This window comes from Nicotiana sylvestris, chromosome 8, assembly GCF_000393655.2.
Source record: "Nicotiana sylvestris chromosome 8, ASM39365v2, whole genome shotgun sequence".
Taxonomy (NCBI): domain Eukaryota; kingdom Viridiplantae; phylum Streptophyta; class Magnoliopsida; order Solanales; family Solanaceae; genus Nicotiana; species Nicotiana sylvestris.
Genome location: NC_091064.1, coordinates 190,322,104 through 190,341,522, shown reverse-complemented (window position 1 = coordinate 190,341,522; position 19,419 = coordinate 190,322,104). Strand labels below are relative to the sequence as shown.

Sequence of the window (19,419 nt, the reverse complement as noted above, 5' to 3'; positions counted from 1 at the left end):
CAGACTATGACGTCCTGGGCCATAAAGAGCATAAAAATAAAGATTCGCAGGCTATGAAATGGTGTTCTCGGGCTATGCATATGGTGCCTCCGAACTATGACGCCTTTGAATAAGTTGGCGATCTTTCAGCCCATGAAAATATGGCCATCTTTCAGCCAAATGAATGCAAAGGGTGGTGATCTTTCAGCCAAAGCGAGAATTTAAGTGCAGGTGGCGATATTTCAGCTGAAGTAAGAGATTGAATGCAGGTGGCGATATTTTAGCCGTTCGAAAAAATAAAGTGGCGATATTTCAGCCAAAGCGCGATGGAGACAATGCTTAGTCTTGGAAGGCAGATAGTTAGCCTTATGCAAGATGGAGGTAGAGCTTAACCTCGGAAGGTAGAAGATAGCCTTATGCAGGATGGGGGTAGACCTTAACCTCGGAAGGCAGAAAAGTAGCCTTATGCAAAATGCAGATGGAGGTAAAGCTTAACCTCGAAAGGCAGAAAAGTAGCCATATGCAAAATGCAGATGGAGGTAGAGCATAACCTCGAAAGGCAGAAAGGTAGCCTTATGCAATGCAGGGAAGTGCGGATGGAGACAATGCTTAGTCTCGAAAGGCAGATAAGGTAGCCTTATGCAGGTGATGATGGAGGTAGAGCTTAACCTCAGAAGGTAGAAAAGTAGCCTTATGCAAGAATGCAGATGGAGACAGAGCTTAGTCTCGAAAGGCAGATAAGTAGCCTTATGCAGGATGGAGGTAGAGCTTAACCTCGAAAGGCAGATAAGTAGCCTTATGCAAGAATGCAGATGGAGACAGAGCTTAGTCTCGAAAGGCAGAAAGTAGCCTTATGCAATGCAGGAATGTAAAGGAGCAAATAGTAGTAATTTTCTTAGCTGATAGGCGGTTGCGATATCATGACTGCTGGGTAATGTTAGGTGTAGATAGTAGACCTTTGTGAGTTGAGTGATTATTTCGAGGGTTTCGACTTTGAAGAGTGAATGCGTTTTGCATTGCGATCTGAGTTCCTGCATCCAAAGAAAAATCGTGAGTTCTGTATAGGGGGAAGGTTAGTTCGTATCCCTTGGCTCCTGACGTTACGTATCATTGGGGTAGCATTGCTAAACGAAGGTGATGCAAATGATGTTTATGCATGATTCAGTAAATGTAATGTAAGTATATATATTTTGAAAAAAAAATGATTTTATTTTGGATGAACCAACAACTGCAACGTGGTTCAAGACATGAAAACCTTTCTTGCTCCGAAATTTTGAGGGTCCTCCTCAAAATTCTGCCCCAGTTCACTGGGCTGGCGCTGCTGACAGCTGTGCTGAATAATTGAAAGCGGATCGGTTCCAGAATTTTGAGGGTCCTCCTCAAAATTCTGCCCTAGTTCACTGGGCTGATGTTGATGCGAAAGCCGACAAACTGACTTCGGAATTTTGAGGATCCTCCTCAAAATTCTGCCCCAGTTCCAATAGCAGGGAAAATGGAATTTTTATTAAAATGTGACCGAACCCATAGGGCTGCCTACGTATCCCCTCTTAAACGGGAATCAGGTCAGGCGTAGTTCAAATTAAATCATAAAGAAAAGCATACGATCAAATGTAGTATCTCTTTACTGCGTCTGAGTTGATCGGCTTCGGCTGGACTTCTCCGTCCATTTCTGCAAGAATAAGGGCTCCTCCGGTTAGAACTCTATGAACCATGTATGGACCCTGCCAATTGGGAGAGAATTTCCCTTTGGCTTCGTCTTGATGTGGAAACATCTTCTTCAACACCAACTGTCCTGGTGTAAACTTCCTTGGTTTAACTCTCTTGTTGAAGGCTCTAGACATTCTGTTCCGGTATAACTGACCGTGACAGACTGCATTCATCCTCTTTCCATCTATGAGGGCTAACTGCTCGTAGAGACCTTTTACCCATTCTGCGTCATCTAACTCGGCTTCTTGTATGATCCTTAATGATGGAATTTCTACCTCAGCGGGAATGACCGCCTCTGTACCATAAACCAGCATGTAGGGAGTTGCCCCAGTTGATGTGCGGACTGTGGTACGATAACCCAATAAGGCGAATGACAACTTCTCATGCCATTGTTTGTGCCTCTCGATCATCTTCCTTAGTATCTTCTTGATGTTTTTGTTGGCCTCTTCTACGGCTCCATTCATCTGCGGTATATAAGCCGTAGAGTTCTTGTGTCTGATCTTGAAAGTTTCACACATTGTTTTCATCAGGTTGCTGTTAAGATTGGAACCGTTGTCGGTGATGATTGACTCTGGAATTCCGAACCGACAAACAATACGGTCGCGGACGAAATCTGCTACCACCTTCTTGGTAACTGCTTTGTATGATGCTGCTTCAACCCATTTAGTAAAATAATCAATTGCTACCAAGATGAACCTGTGCCCGTTTTGACGTGGTAGGCTCGATTGGACCGATAACATCCATTCCCCAAGCGGCGAACGGCCATGGTGAGCTTGTTGCATTAAGCTCGTTTGGAAGCACTTTTATCATATCTGCATGTATCTGACAGCGATGGCACTTTCGGACATACTGGATGCAGTCTGTTTCCATAGTCATCCAGAAATATCCTGCTCGGAGTATCTTTTTTGCTAAAACAAAACCATTCATGTGCGGTCCGTCGGTCCCTGAATGTACTTCCTCCAATAACTTGGTTGCTTCCCTTGCATCGACACACCTTAGTAAACCCAAATCAGGAGTCCTCCTGTATAGGATTCCTCCACTGTGAAAGAAATTATTGGATAGTCTCCGAAGCGTGCGTTTCTGGGTAGCATTGGCAAGCTCTGGATATTCTCCTATGGTCAAATACTCTTTGATGTCGTCGAACCATGGTTTCCCGTCGGATTCTTCCTCAACATGAGCACAATAAGCTGGTTGGTCATGAATATTGACCTGGATGGGGTCAATGAAATTTGTATCTGGATGCTGAATCATAGATGACAAAGTGGCAAGTGCATCGGCGAACTCATTCTATACCCTGGGAACATGCTGGAATTCTGTCTTTCTGAACCTCTTTCTCAATTCCTGTATGTGATGCAGATAAGGGAGTATTTTGGGATTCTTGGTTGCCCATTCTTCTCGAACGTGATGTATGAGTAGGTCCGAGTTTCCGATTACTAGTAACTCCTGAATGTTCATATCAATGGCCAGTTTAATCCCTAGAATGCAGGCTTCATATTCGGCCATGTTGTTGGTGCATGGGAACCTGAGCTTGGTGGATACCGGGTAATGCTGACCAGTTTCTGATACCAGGACTTCTCCTATGCCAACTCCTTTGAAATTTGCAGCTCTGTCGAAAAACAACCTCCAACCATCATAGGATTCTGCAATATCTTCTCGTATGAAAAATACCTTTTCATCGGGAAAATATGTTTTTAGGGGCTCGTATTCTCCGTCTATGGGATTTTCGGCGAGATGGTCCGCCAAGACTTGCCTTTTGATTGCTTTCTGGGTTACGTAAACAATGTCGAATTCACTTAGCAGGATCTGCCACTTGGCGAGCTTGCCAGTGGGCATGGGTTTCTGGAAGATATACTTCAGAGGGTCCATTCTGGATATGAGATAAGTAGTGTAAGCACATAAGTAATGCCTCAACTTCTGCGCGACCCAAGTCAGAGCACAATAAGTGCGTTCTAAAAGAGAATACCGGGCCTCGTACGGTGTGAACTTCTTACTGAGATAGTAGATGGCTTGCTCCTTTCTCCCTGTTTCATCATGTTGTCCTAAAACACAACCGAATGCTCTATCCGATACCGCAAGGTAAAGCAATAAGGGTCTTCCTGGCTCAGGTGGAACCAAGATCGGCGGCGTTGATAGGTATTCCTTGATTCTGTCAAAAGCTTTCTGACAGTCATCAGTCCATTTGGTAGCAGCGTCCTTCTTCAACATTTTGAAGATAGGTTCACAAATGACCGTGGATTGAGCTATGAATCGGCTGATATAGTTGAGTCTTCCCAGGAAACTCATCACGTCCTTCTTGTTCTTTGGCGATGGCAATTCTTGGATAGCTTTGACCTTCGATGGATCCAATTCTATTCCTCAACGGCTCACGATGAAACCCAATAATTTTCTAGCAGGAACCCCGAATGCACACTTGGCAGGATTCATTTTCAGATTGTACCTCCTCAGTCTATTGAAGAACTTTCTTAGATCTGCCATGTGATCCATGACTTTCTTGGATTTGATGATGACGTCATCTACATATACCTCGATCTCCTTGTGTATCATCTCATGAAAGATGGTAGTCATGGATCTCATGTAGGTGGCACCAGCGTTCTTCAAACCGAATGGCATCATTTTGTAACAGTACATTCCCCACGGCGTGATGAAAGCCGTTTTCTCTGCATCTTCCTCATCCATCCATATCTGATGATACCCAGCGAAACAATCAACAAAAGACTGCAACTCATGCTTGGCGCAGTTATCGATAAGAATGTGTATGTTAGGCAAGGGGAAGTCGTCTTTGGGGCTGGCCCGATTAAGATCTCGGTAGTCAACACAAACTCTAACTTTCCCATCCTTTTTTGGCACTAGCACGATGTTGGTTAACCATGTCGGATACTCTACTACCCTGAGATCCTTGGCTTTGACTTGCTTGGTAACCTCCTCTTTGATTTTCAAACTCATGTCGGGTTTGAATTTCCTGAGCTTCTGCTTTACCGGCGGGCATGTTGGATCTGTTGGCAGTTTGTGAGCTACAATGGATGTGCTGAGACCAGTCATATCATCATATGACCAGGCGAATATGTCTTCATATTCCTTTAGGAACTCCGTGTTCTCTTTCTTTTCTGAAGGTGACAAGTGAACACTGATGCGCATTTCTTTGACATTCTATGCATCTCCCAGATTAACGACCTCAGTTTCATCCAAATTAGACTTAGGCCTATTTTCAAAATTCTCAACTCCTCTAACGACCTCTTCTGGTATATCATCCTCTTCGGAGTCCGTATCCGTTTGTTGCGTTGTCTCGTTGCAAGTCACAATCATTCATCATCAGGGCAAGTAATAGTAATGCTGTGTAAAATAAAGTGAATGATAGGAAAATAATAAGAGCGAGATATATAATAAACTGAAATGCTTCGATTAGATTCATAATTGTTTTGAATATCAGAGCTCTTTTCAAAATTAAAGACAATGCAGAAATAAAATTAGCTAGTAAAAAGTAAAACTGTGATGCATGGTGCTTTTGTTTAGCCTTGCTACCCCGAAGCTTTCCGGGCCCTGGTGGTTCTGATTGACCAATTACTGACTGAGCATTGGATTTCTTACTGTATGATGATGGTTCCAGAATGCACGAACTAACCTTTGAGGAGGGGAATAAAATAAAGAAAAACAAAAAGGTAACAAGTTAGTGCAGGTTATGAGAAGAAAATGTTGCAATAATTAAACACATTGTGCAAGAATATAAATCCCGCCCTAATTTGGGTGCCTCGTTGTGCCCGAGGTAGGCCTAGCGACAAATTAGCTTGGAGAACTTATAATGCTAAGTGCCTCATTTTATTGATAAAAATAAAATGAATCCCAAAACGACACTAAAATAGCGGAAAGTAAAAATGTCACTAATGGCCATTAGCCTTATTACATTAAAAGCAAAAAGAAAGACTCCTAACTACTTGGTCCCAGAAGGACTTTCTTCAGGTTGAATGTTCTCGTTGATCAAGTCCTCCAGCTTGCGCAGATTTTCCAGTAAAAATGCTATCGCCAAACGTTCTCCTTTGCCTTCCTCAACATTTTGATAGTCGATGACTCTTTTCCTCACTTTCCCTTCCAATTCCAGCAAGCTGTACTCCAGGTATTCTAGCTTCTCACTAGCCTTGGTGACTCTCTCTTTCCATTCATTAATTCGGTTGCTCAATGGGAGGTTTCTCCACCAAGTCTGCAAGAGTGAAGGTATGTTTACCTTACCGAAGTCAGGAACTTTGTCATTCATTTTATGCAAAACAAAAGGGTTAAGACCTCACCCCCACCGGACTCGACTATTTAATACCAATAATCAGCATAAAAAGAATTTAGTTCTCCAAATAAATGCACAGAACATGTAGGTGTCCGTTTGGGTTTCAGGGAAACCCGATGGACTTTGGACAAGGCTATCTTAATGAGTCATTATGTGGACAACATGACTGACTCGGCTATGTTTGACCATGATGCATGCATAGTTAGACAGAGTAAGGTTTCTATTGGGGTGTTAAACAGGTACCCTTGAGCGGACAACTCAAGAGGGAAAGGCACGGAACCGTCGACTGCACCGCTGATCGACTGGTTTTACCGCAAATACGCCTTTGCCGAATTTAAAGGGTGATAATATTGGAAGAGCGCAACCACTCATTATAAGCGTTGCTATGGTGTTTGTTTGGCACGAGTGAAGTATGATGTTGAAGATGTAGTTTACAAGAATGAAACAAATTGACATGTATTTTCACGTTCATAAGATAAATAATTACAATAATTGTAGTAATTACAACAAAATTGAAATAAAGCAATAAAAGAAAGCAACTAAAGGAAAGAAAAGACATGAAGAGCCAAGTCAGTTTCATAGTGAAAGAATAAAAGACAGTAAATAAAGCAATTAATGAGATAGTAAAGTCACAAGCAACATGCAATGGTAAAAGCCTAAACAAAATCCCCAGCAGAGTCGCCATGCTGTCGACGCCCCCTTTTCCTCTAACCTTGGGGTCAGAAATCGGGTATACGACATTGGGAGGACAACTCTATTTCCTTTCGAGAATTGGGTTTGGAAGTTGAAGAGTCGCCACCTAAAGATTATAGTGCATTAGGACACTTTAAGAAGGGTTTGAGATGAAGAGACCAGAGATTAGGGTAAGGGCTAGAAATTATCCCGAGGGAAGGTGTTAGGCACCCCTCAAGATCCACTAGTGTGGTTCCCGACCATGTTGCAATTGTGACTTTATAAGTAAACAATCAAGGCTCAAATAAGGATTCGCACATAAGATTGCGACCAAGTTGAAAATTTTCAAAGATAAATAGATAAGGCAGAAATTCATGAAAAAGAGATTTGAACAGTTTTACAAGAAGAGATGAAAGCAAGTAAAGGGAGAGGAGTCCTAAGTTTATAATTAATATGGATCACTTCAATGCAATACCCAGCGATCACTCCTCAGAAGAGGGGTCGCACGTGATATTAGCGCATCGGTCATCATATCCATATCTACCCTTCCCACCCCGTTAAGGTGTTAAGGCGCGAAATGGTATCGTTATTTATTGCATGCTATTACCCGTCCCAACCTATCAGTCCCGGGGTATCAGGACTTCTAATCCTAAAGGGGAAGGAAAGGGATATAGGCATATATGGGGTTCAAAGGTTAAAATTCTAATTGCGACATACAAAACAAGTAACAAATATAAGGATGAACAAAACAAATAGGTAAGGCTCAAGTATACCCCTTAACAAAACAAACACTTAGTTTAGCATGTCTTAGCATATATTGATTTGGTCTTAAGTTAAAAAATTAAGCGGAGAGCGGACTAGTTCAACACATACGTTTAGACAGAAAGTCTACATTAGGCAACTCAGATCCGATTGTCAGAGATTAAGGTATTTCAAGCGAGTGATTTAAAAGGTACTGGTTTCAGGAAAAAGTAGTCCAATGCAGAGGAGTTTTGAAAAGATAGTATGGACTACAGTAAAAATAAAACACAGAAATGGTTGTGAAAGAGTTTCAGAGATAGAAATATCTAAGGAAAGGGTAAGTTGCAACTGTTTTAAAAGACAATTTCAGGGTCTTAGTAAAACATTTAGACAAAATGTTTAGAAAGAAACTGTTTCAGAAAAAGATGCCGATTTGAGGGATTTAAAAGCATACTAAGTCAAGAGAGTTTTTGTCAAAGAATTAAGACTTCTGAAATCGTTGCTGTATTAAGACGTTAAGGACCAGTTAATATATTATTATTACTTTAACCGAATCAGACGAGTTTGATGCTGATCCTATAGGCATGATATCTATTTTGATTTTCTAAAACCTGTTATTGAACTTGTAAAAGATGATTGGGTTAATTAACCCTACAGTTTGCCTAATGCATATGCATTCCTTATAGGCATGGTCTCTATATGCATTGATTACATAAACGTTAAGTCCTATAGGCATGATTTCTATGTGATTTGTAACACAATGAAGCGTTAACCGTATAGGCATGGTCTCTAGGTGATGTGGAACCAGAAATATTGAACAACCCTATAGGCAGGATTTCTAAAAAATTACAATCCTAAAGCATGGTTTCTACCCCTATTGATACAAGAATGTAAAACCCCTCCCACACCCTTTTACTATATTCCCCAAATCCTTTATACAAATTATTACATACAAAATAAAATAAAATAAATACATTAAAAACTAACAGCTACATCCGAGCAGCCTAATTCAATCTTAATGCCCAACAACATGTGATTAACCAATTCTGAATTTCCAAAGCCTTCTCTTTATCCAAAGTGTTTCAAAGTTCCAAAGAATCTCAAGGATTCCCGGCATTGCTTACACTCAGGATACCATTTAGAATTAGAATAGTGCAGTGCGGAACAGCCAGCCCTCAGGCATCCAAGTTCAGTGGGAGCTCAAGGGTCCCAAAGCCTGGCTTACCAGAGAGGGGCAGAACTTAGAACTAGGAATGAGTGCAAAGTGAAGGAGGGATTGGGGAACCATAGAAAAGGGGGGTCATGCCCAGCCATGGGTATAGACTGGCACACCCCTGACCAATTGCTTGGTCCAAACAAATAATAATCAGACCTTAGGAGTCAGACTTGAGTTTGGATGGTGAATAGAACACCACCAGACTTGAGTCAAGGCTCAACACATAAAGGGGGAAGAAGGGAGTGAGAATTGATTTGAGTAAGGGTTCAAGAACCTAGTTCAAAGTCATGGGCAGCAATAACAGGGTGCTGCCATGACTCAGAATTGTACTCTCACACAAAAGGGGGTCAGAGGGAAGGGACTCACCTAGAAAAGCATTTACAGAAACACAAGGAAAGAAAGAAAGCATAATAGGCTAAGGGTGCGGAAACATAAGGAATGAGAGCATAACAGACTAGGATGTAGATGCATAGTGCAAGCAAGCACAACAGGCTAGGAGTAAAATAAACACATAGTAGAGAGGGTATTATTTAATTAGAGTGACATACCAGTTGCAAGTTTTAGAACAGCAGAACAACAAAAGTAAATAAAACAGCCAGAAGTCAGCAGGATCAAAATCCAAATTCCTCCGCAAGTACTTGAGAGTTCAAAAGGAACTCAAGAATGTTTCAGACAGTAAAAGAGAAGAGGAGCAGAGTGCTTAGTATTAGAGGTAGAGTAGTAGTAGAGAGAGTTTTTTTTGAAATTGGATAGTGTTCAATTGTGAAAAAAAGTGCTCGAAGTGTGTTTGAATTCTGAAGTGTTTTTTTTGTGTTAAGAGAGGAGCATGTATTTATACTTTGAAATCAGGGTAAGCAAGGCAAGAAAATAATCATGTATCAATTAAAATCAATCAATAGCAGAGATTCCTTTATTTAAGGAGTCCAAATTTGAACGGTAAAAGGCAGAAATTATTTAAGGAAAGGGGATCAAGTAACACATTGTGCATAGCATACAAATAAGGGGTAAATACATAGGGGAGGATTTGAAACAAGCGGTTAAATAAATAAGGCAAGGAGTAAATCAATTAGTACATAGTAAATCAAGGAATCAGAGATTCAAAAATCACTAATGAACCGAGTCAGAAAATAGGGGAATCGAAAGGTTAGAGAGGGTCTTCAAATTAAACAAGGAATGAATCAATCAGGCCTAAACAAGGAAGTCTGAAATCAGTCCCAAAATCAGAGGTTATTCTGAGTGGGAAATTCTACCTATAAAGAGTGCATAATCTTTAAACATACGAGGCTGGATTTCAATCAAAAATTAGTGAGTAGTGGACTATAGGCAAGAGGGAATATTAGAGAGCATGCAGAAGGTCAGGCAAAGATGAAACAACTTCAAGAACTCAGAAATTAGGGATTTGAAACCAAACAAGTTTAGAGATGGGAAGCAAACAAGTCACGTAACAAGTGGCCTCAAGAACTCGAATGAAACCCCCAAATTCTAGGGTTTTTACCATTAATCGAGTGTAGAGACGAAAGCAAGTAAATCAAGCAGGAATAACAACAAATTAAGTTCAGAAAACCCAAAGGAACTTAAGACCTTACACATTTCATGAAACATAATAAAAGAACAAGATACAGTAAAAAAAATCATAAGGAAACGGTAGAAGATAGTATAGTCGAAGAAAAACACACAATAATCACAGTAGAACAAACACAATAAAAACGCATGAGAGTCACAGTAGAGCAAGTAAAGCTAAAGAAACCCTAAGTCGAAGAAGATGAACGGTTTTGAAAGCAAAGTTTTTGAAAGAAACTTCGAGAAATCGTTTGAAAACCTTAAAATAAACATAGATCTAGAATAGATCTAGAGAAATTAGGAGAACCTCGAAAGGTTAGGGTTTCGGAAGAACCCTAGGAGGGGAGAAAGGCTTGGAAAAGGTCTGATCTGAGTCGGATGAGTCAGAGATAGGCTCATAGGACCAGGACATGCCGGAGCAAAGCCGGAGATGGCCGTGAAACTTGAATAGGCGAAGACTTGAGCGAAAACCTTCAAGGTCAAACCTCGATTCTTCAAACATCAAGTGTACAAGAGCACATGGAGGTGAGTACAGGTCAGCCAGGGCTTGGGATGCCATGGGTTCCGGTGAAACAGGGTAGAAACCGGTGGGGAAGATTAGGGTTTCGGAGAAGGCTTAGAGAGAGTTTGAGGGGACGAGGGTTTAGAGGCGGCATATCTGATAGAAGTGATTTAGGGTTAGGGTGTAAGTGGGAATTAAAAAGGAAAGAACTAATCGTGGCCGTTGATCAGAATGATCAACGGCCTGGACTAAAAATGGAGGCCGGCCGGGTTAGGTTAGTTGGGTCAGGGGCGGGCTAAATTGAAATTGGATCGTTTGATTTGGGGATTGAAATTGGGTCGAATTGGGGTGCAATTTGGGCTGTAATTGAAATGCAACTGGGGCTAGGTTTTAAATAGCCATTTTCCCTTTTCTATTTTATAAAAATAGTAATAATGATTTTAAAAGCAAATTAAAAATACTAGGTAGGAAAATATTATATGAATATTAATTTAAAAATATTGGAGCAAATATTATTGTTATAAAATGATATTAATTACAAAATAGGCTATAATTGCAATTATATGCAATTTAGCTTTAAATGCCAAATAAATTGGTAAAAATATGCAAAAATCACCTTAATTATATTTTGGTGTAAATATGAGAATTAAATAAGTTATTCATCAAAAGTGATAATTTTGGGAATGATTTTGGATTTTTGTGGTATTAAAATAGGTAGTAAATTGGTTTAAAAATCACAAAAATTCCAAAACTCTTGTGTGTGCTTATATATGTACATATATTCTATTTTGAAAATATTTTGGGTATAAAATACATAGGGAAAAATTGGGTATCAACATGCATCATTAACACATTTAAAACTTTGAAAACTATGGATCAAGTGTGACGCAAGAGCATCAAGAGTTGGCACATTTCATCAAAGAGCTTTTCTCACTTACTTTGGTTATTGTGGAACCCAAACTCTCACATCCTCAACTCTCTCTAAGCTAACCTCACCTTTTAAATATTGACACACAAATCGAAGCAAATGAAATTTCACTCATCTCTCTCAAAAAGGAAGGTCACAAGTCCGACTCTAAGTACCATATGCTTGCCCCTTATGTAAGTATCCACTAATGTAAGCTCCCTTCAACTTGAGATCAAATAGGGCTTTTGTGGAGTCATTGTGAAGGCTTTTAGGCAGGGGTAGGACATATTTTTATTCACAGGGGTTCAATCTTCCCTTAAGCACTTCTTTTGATTCATTTCGGCGCAACTTTCTTGGCTCTTTTTGAGGATTTCACTTCTTCACAAGGGGTTAGAGAGATACATTGTCACTCTTTCTTATACAATTTAAAACATTTCTCCTTTTTCTACTTTCTCCACACCTTTTTCACTTTTGTTTTCCTTTAATCCCTTTTTATTCTTGTTCACATGGGACTTTCTTTTTGTCCTTTTTCTTTTCTTGCTTTTTCATTGCCTTCTTTTCTTTATTTTGTACCTTACTGCTTTGCTTCCTTTCTTGTCTCTCCCCCCAAACTTAGATTTTTGTCATTACTCAATGGAAGATTTGGGTGCCGAGAGAGGGTACTCGTTTAGAATGGGTATAAGCTACAAGCATTGGTTCTTGAAAGAAAAAGGTTTAAGGCTCAAAAGGGTTAACTAGGGATTATTTCATTGGAAGGCTATGAAATTGTTCAACTTAGCATTTGGATCAAGGAGAGCCTATAATCATTTCTCAAGTCAAATTTCACCTAGGATTTCGCCTCAACAGACATTCAGGCAAGTTCTAGACCATTGGCTCGGGACTTGGACTCAAATTTCAATTACTCACCATACACGCTAGGGATTTGCTAAAGTCATCGAGTCAAGGGACCACAACGACCTTAGTTATGATTTAAACACACAATGGTCCAAAAAGACCACATGATGATCGTTTGGTCAACGCAACAGTCTCAAAGCCACGACTTTTGCCATCCTGAACACAACATTATGTCTTTGACCATGGGATCAAAGGCAAATGTGCTAGGCCCAAGTGAAGCTTTGCTTGAGGTGCCTTTAACTACGCTATCAAAAACAAAAGAAAAATCAAAGAAACAGACTCAAACTCTTAAGAAGGTTGTCACACCATCTATCATTGGGAAGAGCCACCCGGTTCGCACAATACTCCACCCTTGGAAAGAACCGTGGCATTAAGAAAACGAAGGGCTTATTGGAAATGCCAAAATCAAAACAAGCGGTTACGAGCCTAACTACAAATCTAAAAATGAAAATTTTGCGAAATTAGAAAATAAAATGAATATGTACAATAGGGGAGTAGAATATACAAGCGGTTACGAGCCTAACTACAAATCTAAAAATGAAAATTTTGCGAAATTAGAAAATAAAATGAATATGTACAATAGGGGAGTAGAATATACAACGGGGGATGAATATATACAGAAATGTAAAGTTATATACAACCCAAAGTAAAAAAAACACAAAATAAAAATAAACTAAGAATCTATATATATATATATAAACTAAGAATCTATATATATATATATATAGTCATCCAGAAAAAAGTAGGGCGCACCCCCACGAATAAAAGCTGGCATTGTCCTCAATGCCAACTATCAAATAAATATCAAAACAAAAGAAAAGATATAGGATCTCCCTATGCCTTGTCCATCTGCATGGGATCATCAGTGGTCCCCAAGTCCTCTGTATGTATGGGAACCTCAGACTGGTTCCCGATCTCCTACTGCTCAGCTGTTGGGACTGAGGCCTGCTCCTGAACCGGCTGAATGATAGGTGCATCACTGGAGAGGGTCTCCTATGGGTCTGGTAGCTCAATAACTGCACCAACTGAACTAGGGAGCTTCCTCTTCTTTCTTGGGGGCCTGGGTGCCTGCTCCTGCTGTGGCTGTGGCACTGGTGCTGATGTGGGGCTGGATCTGCTACTGGGGCTGGATCCCCGAATAACAAGTCTAAAGTCATCTGGTCGGCCAATAGACTGTCCACATCAGTCCGTAGCACTCTCACTGACTCCTTAGACGCCCTTGACTTCCTCATCTTCTTGTGCTCCTTGGCAAGCTCCTTCAAAGCCTTGCCATGTGAATCCACCGCCATAGTCAAGGCGTCCTAAGTCCTTATAATCTTCTCCTGGTTTTCTAGGAGCTTCTTCAGTGTGTCCTCAATGGACTGAGGAAACTGAGTAGTGGAAGGTGCTGAATGGGCCTCAACTGCAGCAGTTAGACAACTTGGATGTCGCAGCTGACATCCAGTTGTTCAAACTGGCTAGTGTCCAGCTCAACTGCTGGGCTGTGAAAGGATGAGTCCGGGAAGAAGGGACCCTCGTGTCAACTAAAGTACTGGGGCCAGCAGAGGAGGAGGGTCATAGAGGCAAATCATCATCAGTGGTGACAGTAGGCATGGTGGAAGGCTCTGTGGGGGGCTCAACCGAAGACACTACCGCCACTAGCTCCTCAGACTGGCCAGCTGGAGTAGAGGAAGGCGGCTTGTAACTTTTGTCTTTGGGGTTGTCTGGCCCCTTCAAACTGTACCAGGAGAATGGAGCCACAGGTTTTACCTTGACGTCAAACGGTCTCTTCTTCACCTCCAAGTCCCGGAAATACATAGTAAGGGTGCTGGGAAAAGGGTAGTTCCGGTCATGCTCAATCCCTACTGCAGAAATGGTGCGGGACATCACATTACCCATATTGATAGGATAGCTTGCCATAATAAAAGCAATAAGAACCGCTCGGGCAAGTGGAATAGTCTGATCATGAGTAGTTGGGTCGAGCCGACTGCATACAAAGGTCAACCACCCTCTAGCCTCGAAGTTGAAAGTTCTCCGAAGTATATTGGTTCCTGCTTGTAACCATTCTGGAATCGTACCCAGGATTGCCAGGTACGAAGCTAACCACGGACGAACCTCCTCGCCCATTGCTAACTTTTCATAGTACAGGGACTTATCTTCGTCAGTGAACCCCAAATACGCATTCAACGCCTTCCCGATGAAAACACCATTTTTGTTTCTCACTTTCGTCACTTTAGTGCATTTCAAGATATGAGCCACATTGCTGTAAAACTCCTTGACCATATGCTCATTTGCCTTCAAACAATTGTCTTTAAAGAATTCCCAACCCACTCGAGCCTGGAACTGTCTATGCACATTGCGATTTAGGGGTAGAATGTCTTTGTCAATAAAGCTCCGCTCAAGTATCAACTTCCGTGATGGCCACCATTCTCTAAATTTGTGGAACGCCACCTGGCTGACAAATCATCTTCCCAAACTTCAGGTTTTCTAGTTCTCTCAACACCCCCAACCTGGGGCACCCCACTGTCCGGTACCTAATTATCACTATTAGTCCTGCCTTCTGCACTCTCCCCAGATACTGAAGCTGTGGGGGAGGTAGAGTATTCATCAATGCATGCTGTTGAGTCATCAGACAACTCAGAATGTATACGTTGTGGGGCTTGGGCAGTATGTGAAGCCGGGACTGCAGTAGCTGGCCCTGAATCACAAGAGAGGTCTTGAGAGGGTACGTACTCACTCCCTGATTGGTCGTCTATAACAATTTGTTTCCTTGTTTTCAGTTTAGGTTGGGAAGTGAGTTTAACTTGTTTCCCTTTTCCTCCCCGGGAGGAGTCACCTCGACCGGGTTGTTTAGAACTTCTTCCTCGTTGTTTTACCATTGTCTGCAAACAAACACATCTAACATTGTTAGTTGAAGCACAGGCAGTGAAACATGTGACTGAATTAAAATTGAAGAAGCAAAATGAAAGTTACAGATACTGCTATAGAACCAGGCACCGCGGACCGCACCATCAGGAATGCGGCCGTGTTGGAGGCACCGCGGACCTCGCTAAGGCGACCGCGTGCCGCACTGAACAAAACCCCAGGAAGAGTCTTCTCTGAATCTCACACCGCGGTCCGCACAATGTGGGGTCGCGACCGCGGTGGGCCAGAGCGGACCGCAAAAAGTTACCGCGGCCGCGCTGGACACAAGTTGTTCCTCAGTCATTCAAGCATCGCGAACTATGTAGAAGCGTAACGCGGACCGCATTAGGGCACCGCGGACCGCTCTAAGGCGACCACGGGCCGCACTGGGTTAGGTTCAGTGAGTAAGCTAGGGATTGCATGCTTTTGTTCTATTTGTGTTCAACTTTTTACCCCTACTTGTCCCTACTCATGTACCCAATCCTTAGTTATTTCAAACTAAAATGGAAGCTACCCTAGACTAACAATTCGAAGACCATTGTGAAGGCAAAGAAGTTACAGACTACTGGCAAGCAATTAAAATAAAAATAAAAGAGTAATAATAAAAAATGCATGAAATGTTACCAGGATTATGAAGAATGAATGCAATCTATCCACACAAGCAAGAATCTCAGTCTTAGACAGGGATGAACGGTAGAATTAGGGTTCTAGGTTTCCAATTTGCAAAAAGGGTAAAATGAGACCCTAGGTCTCTATTTATAGAGCCCCAGTAGGACCCGTACTTTCCTACCAGCGCGGCCGCACAAAAGTGACCGCGGACTACGCTAGGTTTATTTGTGTGACCCCTCATGATGAAACCCACGCGGACTGCACAAACGTGTACCGCGGCCGCGTCAGCCCACCGTAGACCGCACTAACTTGACCGCGACCACGGTGAATAACTTCAGAGAGTCACCCTTTTGACTCATGCCAGCGCGGACCGCACAAAATGCACCTCGGCCGCGCTAGCACTCTTCAGAGACTATGCTATTTTCCAACTTTGTTTTGCACTGCTTCAACACAATCCCTACAACATCTCATAAACAGTTAGCTCAATAATCCTAAGCTACACATGGGTTGCCTCCCAAGAAGCGCCTGATTTAACGTCGCGGCACGATGCATGTTACCACCACATCACTTTAGATGAAGAAGCGCCACTACGTGGCTGCCATCAAACTTTCCGAGATAATGCTTGACCCGGTGACCATTGACTCTGAAGACTTCACCATTTTTCTTTTTTAGATCAAGAGCACCAAACGGGGTCACGAACACAACTTCAAATGGCCCACTCCACTTTGACTTGAGCTTACCCAGAAACAAACGTAACCGGGAATTAAACAAGAGAACCATATCCCCAACTTTGAACTCCTTGCCCCGAGCATATTTGTCGTGAAGGTACTTCATTTTGTCCTTATACAAGGACGAGCTAGAGTATGCATGGAATCTAAACTCATCGAGCTCATTAAGTTGTTCAACCCTCAGATTTGCAGCAACAACCCATTCTAAGTTCAACTTCGTCAAGGCCCACATAGCCTTGTGCTCCAATTCCACCGAAAGATGGCAAGCTTTCCCAAACACCAACCGGTACGGGGACATACCAATCGGAGTCTTGTAAGCTGTCCGATAGGCCCAAAGAGCATCATCCAATTTTTTCGACTAATCGGTCTTATTTGCATTTATAGTTTTAGACAAGATAATCTTAATTTCTCGCTTGAAGACTTCCACTTGACTGCTAGATTGAGGATGATATGGGGTGGTTACTTTGTGATTAATTCCATATTTGGCTAGCAATGAATCAAAAGCTTTGTTGCAAAAGTGATATCCCCCGTCACTAATGATAGCACGGGGAGTGCCAAACCTCGTGAAGATACTCTTTTTAAGAAATGCCGCAACACTACGAGCTTTATTGTTGGGCAAAGCCACGGCTTCAACCCACTTGGAGACATAATCTACCGCCACCAGAATGTAAGTGTTTCCACAAGAGCTCACAAAAGGACTCATGAAGTTGATGCCCCAAACATTAAAAATGTCTACCTCGAGAATTATATTGAGGGGCATTTCATCCCTTTTTGAAATTCCACCGGCTCGTTGGCATTCATCACATCTTTTGACCACATCACCGGCATCTTTAAACAAAGTAGGCCAATAAAATCCGCAACTAAGCACTTTAGAAGCCGTTTTCGCCCCGCCATGATGGCCACCATAGGGTGAGGAATGACAAGCTTCCAAAATACCCAATTGCTCCTCTTCCGGGACACATCGTCGAATCACACCATCGGTGCAAATCTTAAACAAATAGGGCTCGTCCCAATAATAATCCAAGCTATCCCGTTTGAGCTTCTTCCTTTGTTTAGAAGAGAGCTCACACATGATGATTCTGGTAACAAGATAGTTTGCAATATCGGCAAACCATGGTATTCCACTCATTGACACCGCAAGGAGTTGCTTGTTGGGAAATGGATCATTGATCTCAAGGCCGTCACAAGGCCTCCCCTCCTCTTCCAAACGGGACAAGTGGTTTGCCACTTGATTCTCGCTACCTTTTCGGTCAACAATTTCTAAATCAAACTCTTGAAGGAGAAGAACCCATCTCATCAATCTTGCCTTTGAATCTTTCTTGATCATCAAATACCTAAGGGCGGCATGGTCGGTGTGCACAATAACTTTAGCCCCCATAAGGTAAGGACAGAACTTTTCCATAGCAAAAACAATAGCCAACAACTCCTTTTCGGTGACTATGTAGTTCCTTTGAGCCTCATTCATGGTCTTTCTTGAGTAGTACACCGGATGGAACATCTTGTTGATCCTTTGGCCTAAAACCGCCCCCACCACAACGTCACTCGTGTCGTACATGAGCTCGAATGGTAAGCTCCAATTTGGTGCAGTGATGATGGAGGTAGTTGTCAACTTATGTTTAAGGAGCTCAAAAGCCTCCATGCATTTCTCATCAAAAACAAACTTGGCATCTTTCTCTAGCAATTTGCACAATGGGTTAACTACCTTAGAAAAATCTTTGATGAACCTCCGGTAGAAACCCACGTGCCCAAGAAAACTCCTCACCCCTTTGACAGAAGTAGGGGGAGGAAGCCTTGAAATAACCTCAATCTTGGCCTTATCAACTTCAATTCCTCGCTTCGAGATCTTGTGACCCAACACTATACCCTCTTCTACCATAAAATGACACTTTTTCCCAGTTTAGAACAAGGTTGGTATCTTCACACCGGGCCAACACTCTATCCAAGTTTACCAAGAACTCCTCAAAAGAATCCCCAACCACGCTAAAATCATCCATGAAGACCTCCAAGATATCCTCCACCATGTCGGTGAAAATAGCCATCATGCAACGTTGGAAGGTCGCCGGAGCATTACATAATCCAAATGGCATTCTGGAGAAAGCGAATGTGCCATAAGGACATGTGAAAGTCATCTTCTCTTGGTCCTTCGGGGCAATGAGACTTTGATTGTACCCCGAGTAACCATCCAAAAAACAATAGAAAGCCCGGCCCGCAAGACGATCAAGCATTTGGTCAAGGAATGGCAATGGGAAATGATCTTTTCTAGTCACCTTGTTCAGCTTCCGGTAATCCATACAAACGCTCCAACCCCTCATTGTCCGAGTCGGAATAAGCTCATTGTTGTCGTTGGTCACCACAGTCATTCCACCTTTTTTCGGTACACATTGCACTGGAGAAATCCATGAACTGTCATAAATGGGATAAACCACACCTGCGTCAAGCCACTTGATAACCTCTTTCTTTACTACTTCTTGTATAGCCTCATTTAGTCTTCTTTGATGCTCAAGTGAAGGCCTCGCATACTCCTCCAATATGATTTTATTCATGCAAAAGGTGCCCGCTTATACCCCGAATATCAGCTAGAGTCCATCCGATTGCCCTTTTTCGCCTTTGAAGAACTGCCAAGGTGGCCTTAACCTGCATGTTAGCAAGGCAAGAAGAAAGAATGATAGGTAAAGTAGAATTTGAACCCAAGAATTCATACCTGAGGTGTGGAGGAAGTGGCTTCAACTCCAACACCGGTGGCTCCTCAAT

The 19,419-nt window shown here is 42.1% G+C and overlaps 1 protein-coding gene across 1 annotated transcript; it reads right to left on the bottom strand.

Annotated features, from left to right (window-relative positions):
- Window positions 1–17,026: 17,026 nt before the first annotated feature.
- On the bottom strand, window positions 17,027–19,211 carry LOC138876155 (uncharacterized). Its single transcript, XM_070155057.1, has 2 exons — window positions 18,740–19,211; window positions 17,027–17,496 (listed from the first exon to the last, which is right to left on the bottom strand). The coding sequence occupies exons 1-2, from the start codon at window positions 19,209–19,211 to the stop codon at window positions 17,027–17,029; spliced, it is 942 nt and encodes a 313-aa protein (XP_070011158.1).
- Window positions 19,212–19,419: the final 208 nt, after the last annotated feature.

What these genes read in the sequence shown, in the direction of transcription:
- LOC138876155 (XM_070155057.1), bottom strand. Translation starts at nt 19,211, where the DNA reads ATGAATAAAATCATATTGGAGGAGTATGCGAGGCCTTCACTTGAGCAT. An exon ending in CAGAATGCCATTTGGATTAT is followed by an intron (nt 17,497 to 18,739) that starts GTAATGCTCCGG and finishes CTTTGTTTAAAG; the next exon opens with ATGCCGGTGATGTGGTCAAA.